This window comes from Penaeus monodon, chromosome 38, assembly GCF_015228065.2.
Source record: "Penaeus monodon isolate SGIC_2016 chromosome 38, NSTDA_Pmon_1, whole genome shotgun sequence".
NCBI lineage: Eukaryota > Metazoa > Arthropoda > Malacostraca > Decapoda > Penaeidae > Penaeus > Penaeus monodon.
The window spans coordinates 3,774,946-3,779,945 of NC_051423.1; the positions used below are offsets into that span (position 1 = coordinate 3,774,946).

A 5,000-nucleotide genomic window follows, 5' to 3' on the forward strand; every position below is an offset into this window, starting at 1 on the left:
TGAAGCCTATGAAATCAGGCTAAATGGTACAACAGATACAAAGCAAAATCAGAAAAAAATCCCTAACGTTTGCGTGCTATGGTCATGATTATTTCTGAATCTTGCAAAAATAAACGTGTATCACTGCACACAACTCGGTTTCAGAGGGAGAGTGTGGCTGTCGTGCAATATGACTTCCAAAGATTAAGGCGTCATGTGATTTATTTGGTTAAGGCAAACATATACTGTGATTCATAGTGATATAGTGATTTACTGAAGTCTTGGAACTGTCTGCAAGTAAAGATCTATTGGTCGTATTTGAAGCATTTTTTTTTAATTTGTTCACTGTTAAAATGTCTGAAACAGATTCCAGCAAGTATAGATGAAATTTAAAAAGTGAGAATAGAGCACATGCGAAGTCGTTTAAAAAGATGAAATAACTTTTTCCCCCTTCCTATTGTACGTATCTACTTGCAGTGTTTTATTGTATTGTTTTAACTTGATATATATATTGTATACCGTATTTAAGCCTTTCATCACTGTCAGTTTAAAATATATTTATATTGAGCCGTAATTCCTTTGTTTATATATTATCTTTTGCTAATATCTTGTTCGCATCCAAAAATCCGATTTAAATTTCGATCGAAGAATTTGAAACACTATATTTTATGCAGTTTTATTAAGGAAATATATGTGTAATTACATATCAATGCAAATGTGCCTTTAATATCAGTGCAATAAATAGTTGAAAGAACCTCAAATCGCGTAGAAGTCCAAGCCATCAGAAATCCTTCATCCAAATCCCCTTAACCGTAGACGGGCCTTGGAGGGGCGTAGCCACGAAACTCACGAGACTCGAACGACTCGAAGGAGTCAGGGTAACGAGCCTCTCCTTCGTAGGACACCTCAGGGAGGAATCCGGAGTCGCCGTTGACAGCGAACCTGACGGTCTGCAGGCGGCCGTCGGGAAGCTGCACGTAGTAGGTTCCTTGGGTGTCGTCGCCGTCGCGGGCCTCCTGGTGGCCGAAGTCGTTGCCGGAATCACTGTGGTCTACCTTCCAGTCGAAGTTGTAGTGGGCGGGGCCGAATTCCTCGGAGGAAAACTAGTGAGATCAAAACAAATCATCGTTAGTACGGTTCGACAAATCCCAATTTGCCTCTATACAGATGCCATTTGGCCAAAGTAGCATATTATTTGCATCAACAAATGGTAGGAATACATACCTGTGGCGCAGAATAGGAGTATGGTCGCCTATCGGCAGCAGCCACAGCCACTGCAGCCAAAACGAAGAAAACCTGCAAATTCAAAAAATGAAGTTAACGCTAATTTCAAAAGACTCATTCTTCCATGCAAGCGTATCCACGAGGGATTCTTCACAATCTGTAAACCTCAAGCTCACCTTGCTGTTCATTGTCGTGGCGATAGAAGATCGTGTGCTGTTCAGAAGCGAGTATTCCGTATTTATATTCAAGTGTGTGTGACGTCACGAGGCAAGTTTTTAGGTCTTATCACAAGCATCATGTCCTGTTTTCATGAAACTGGAACGAGCTCATGGGCGAACTCATGACAGGCAGCATGGCGGGAATAATCAACAATACTAGACCATATTTTTTTTCGTTATGTTAAACATCAAGTTAGATTACACCTGGATGGTATCTTTATTTGGTTTAGATGTCTATATAAATTAAGAGACTATATATATCGTATATATGTATTATATGATGTATATATATATATATATATATATATATATATATATATATATATATATATATATATATATATAATATGTTCAGTATATGTATTGTAGTATATAAAAAGATTATACAATTTTAATGATTAATCTTCTTTTGTGTTAGTGATATGGTCAGGGGAATGGTACCAAGAGGCATAATCATACCAAGGATTTATCCGAAGACGGGGTAGATGGACTTCATGGTAAGATATGTCACCAGAAAAAAAATATTGGATTGACTAGAAAACATAACTATTATATTATAAATGTAAAAAGAAGAAGAAAAAAGCATAAATCATAAAAATCTAATCGGTAAAAGATTTTGAAGTTTTCCAAGATGCCTTAACTTATAGTTAGTATTGCATGGCGATCCGGTGTTATAATTCTTAATACGCTTTACCATTTTCTAAACAGCTGGAAAGATATTTAGTTTGATTTACCACCACCTTGAACAATGTCATTTTTAATGTTCCTTTTCTGTTTCATCTTTTCCCAGTTTTCGTTTTCTTTTATAGGATCTTCTTACATTTTCTTTTTTAGTCTTGTTTCGGTGAGGTTTCGTGTTTTGATATGTTTTCTCTTTGTGATGTGGTCATGCTCTCGCACCCTGTGGACACGTACCTGCAGCTAATGAATTGATAATGATAATGTTAGTGATAATGGTAATGATATAAATGGTAATGACATGGCCAAGAACAAAGCAAATGATAACGTCAATGATAATTATAATTGTTTGCCATGCAATTCAGTTCTCGTTTTCAAGGACACGACATTCTTATTTGTTTCTCTTGCGCGGATTTTGCTAAGATGCTGATAACTGGGTAAAACGTACGCATAATCGCTGCTGACAGTAAAGCTGACAGTCTGCAGCTAGGAGAGAGCAGGATCCCAGGGTGTTGTCGGCGTCACAACCCCCTGCCTTCTTAATGGAGAATTCTAACTCCAAAGGCCATTAATTTTTTTTTTAAAGCCTCAGCACAATTTTAACCGAAATGAACTCATCAAGAAAAGAATATGCAGATAAGGTAAGGATAAGGATGAAGAAGATACATGTGATAAAGATTAACACGGTGAAAACCAAAAAGGAAGGATTTACGTTCATGAACATATAATGTCCACAGTTAAAGTTAACAAAATCTATTTATTGTGTGCTAACCCAACCATTACACGAATAAGTTATTTGGCTATACTGGGCCTTGTGAGCTTGTGTATGTATGCACAACACTCATGAATTCAATCTAATATTTAACATGCGCATTTTTATTTTAGTTATTGTTTTTACTGTTTGTCTCTCGGTTGAAAGGCAAAGCTTTAACTATCATATATTTGAATTTACTCATAAGTCATCAGTTAGGCAATCTATTTATACCGGAGCAGTTTGTTTCAAAAGTAGTGTTCCGTGGCAACTTTCTGCTCTTAATTTTTACAACAGCCGTAAAATACTTGTGAATACTTCTATATTTAGAAGTTCCTTGATCTCGATACATTTTTTTTCTAACCCCCTCCCTTCGTTTGTAAAGCCGTCGATTTTTAGTCAATATAAATGCAAATCTCGCCAAAAATATGAAGTGAGTCTGTATGAAATTGCCATTTAAGTAAGTACAATATGTATAGTATTTATTTATTATTATTATTATTTTTTTCATTCTGACATCAGTTGTTTTTAAGAAATGGACTTTCTGTAAGTGTACTTAAGGATGATTAATGTAAAGGAGACTGTGAAATGAGGGATCCCTTGGTCGATTTGTTTTGTTTTGGCGGCTCATGGAAGCTTTTCTACGTGCTGTGCAGACATTAAATTTGATGGGAAACCGTGACTTGAAGTGGAAATGACATCCGAGAAGGATCATGATATGCATGTAAGGTATGGTCTTGTTAAAATACTAGAAGTGGATTTTATTAATTAGTGATTTGCTGTATATGGATTCATAAGTTTATCCAGCAGAGATTAAGACGTCAAGGGATAGTATTTTCTTGTTTGCACTTGCAGAGGATGTACATATATTTTTCAGTTAAGATATTCAATCCTGAATAAAAGTTATTTTAGTTTGTCATGCATTTGATCTTCCCTTCTTTTTTCATGGTGATAAGTATATGATCTAAAACCTCTGGATGTCACTAGTAATCGTGTGACAGCACGAGAGTTATTAATTATCTGACAGTTCATAGAGTATTAATTGCATTTTATATTTCTATGGGACATTTAATTAGTCTTATATGATTTTTGTTATGCTTTGGTTATTCACGATGTATTAAGAAAAATTAGTCATTTGATATTGTTCATGAAAACAACAACTATCTCTTGTGCTATTTTCTTGGCATGTGAATTACACGAAACTGGATTTTCAGGTTAAAACTTATCAACATTTAAGGTTTTACAACATTTCCTTCGTACATCCAATGTACCAACATCGTCTGAACAAGACTGAATAAGTATAGACATGTGGAGAATGCATTTTTATTAAATAAATATTTTCTTTGTATATATTTACATATTGGTACAGCTTCATAGTTTCATGTGAAATTTATTAATTCAATACGAAACCCCAGATCTTGTGAGATTCCGTAAGTGGAATCCAATCAACTCGGCGAATAATCAGTTAACCGTAGACGGGCCTTGGAGGGGCGTAGCCACGAGACTCACGAGACTCGAACGACTCGAAGGAGTCAGGGTAACGAGCCTCTCCTTCGTAGGACACCTCAGGGAGGAATCCGGAGTCGCCGTTGACAGCGAACCTGACGGTCTGCAGGCGGCCGTCGGGAAGCTGCACGTAGTAGGTTCCTTGGGTGTCGTCGCCGTCGCGGGCCTCCTGGTGGCCGAAGTCGTTGCCGGAATCACTGTGGTCTACCTTCCAGTCGAAGTTGTAGTGGGCGGGGCCGAATTCCTCGGAGGAAAACTAGATCAAAACAAATCGTCATTAGTACGGTTCGACAAATCCTAATTTGCCTCTATGCAGATGCCATTTGGCCAAAGTAGCATATTATTTGCATCACCAAATGGTAGGAATACATACCTGTGGCGCAGAATAGGAGTATGGTCGCCTATCGGCAGCAGCCACAGCCACTGCAGCCAAAACGAAGAAAACCTGCGAATTAAAAAAATGAAGTTAACGCTAATTTCAAAAGACTCAATTCTTCCATGCAAGCGTATCCACGAGGGATTCACAATATGTAAACCTAACATCTACCTTGCTGTTCATTGTCGTGGCGATAGAAGATCGTGTGCTGTTCAGAAGCGAGTATTCCGTATTTATACTCGAGTGTGCGTGACGTCATAAGGCAAGT

The 5,000-nt window shown here is 37.4% G+C and overlaps 3 protein-coding genes across 3 annotated transcripts in view; 1 reads left to right on the plus strand and 2 right to left on the minus strand.

Annotated features, from left to right (window-relative positions):
* The window catches only part of LOC119596432 (pro-resilin-like), a 47,072-nt gene that overhangs the window by 19,873 nt on the left and 22,199 nt on the right, over window positions 1-5,000 (plus strand). The gene's annotated exons all lie outside the window — the stretch shown is intronic.
* Window positions 646-1,452, minus strand: LOC119596438 (pro-resilin-like). The gene is made up of 3 exons (XM_037945681.1): window positions 1,380-1,452; window positions 1,204-1,275; window positions 646-1,082 (listed from the first exon to the last, which is right to left on the minus strand). Exons 1-3 carry the CDS (start codon window positions 1,389-1,391, stop codon window positions 786-788), a joined length of 381 nt encoding a protein of 126 aa, XP_037801609.1. The 5' UTR covers window positions 1,392-1,452; the 3' UTR covers window positions 646-785.
* On the minus strand, window positions 4,160-4,935 carry LOC119596437 (pro-resilin-like). Its single transcript, XM_037945680.1, has 3 exons — window positions 4,904-4,935; window positions 4,730-4,801; window positions 4,160-4,612 (listed from the first exon to the last, which is right to left on the minus strand). The coding sequence occupies exons 1-3, from the start codon at window positions 4,913-4,915 to the stop codon at window positions 4,316-4,318; spliced, it is 381 nt and encodes a 126-aa protein (XP_037801608.1). The 5' UTR covers window positions 4,916-4,935; the 3' UTR covers window positions 4,160-4,315.

Excerpts from the sequence above, each read along its gene's own strand:
- LOC119596437 (XM_037945680.1), bottom strand. Across the intron at positions 4,613-4,729 it reads ACTCCTATTCTGCGCCACAG|TTTTCCTCCGAGGAATTCGG; the intron begins GTATGTATTCCT and ends GTTTTGATCTAG.
- LOC119596438 (XM_037945681.1), bottom strand. Across the intron at positions 1,083-1,203 it reads ACTCCTATTCTGCGCCACAG|TTTTCCTCCGAGGAATTCGG; the intron begins GTATGTATTCCT and ends TGATCTCACTAG.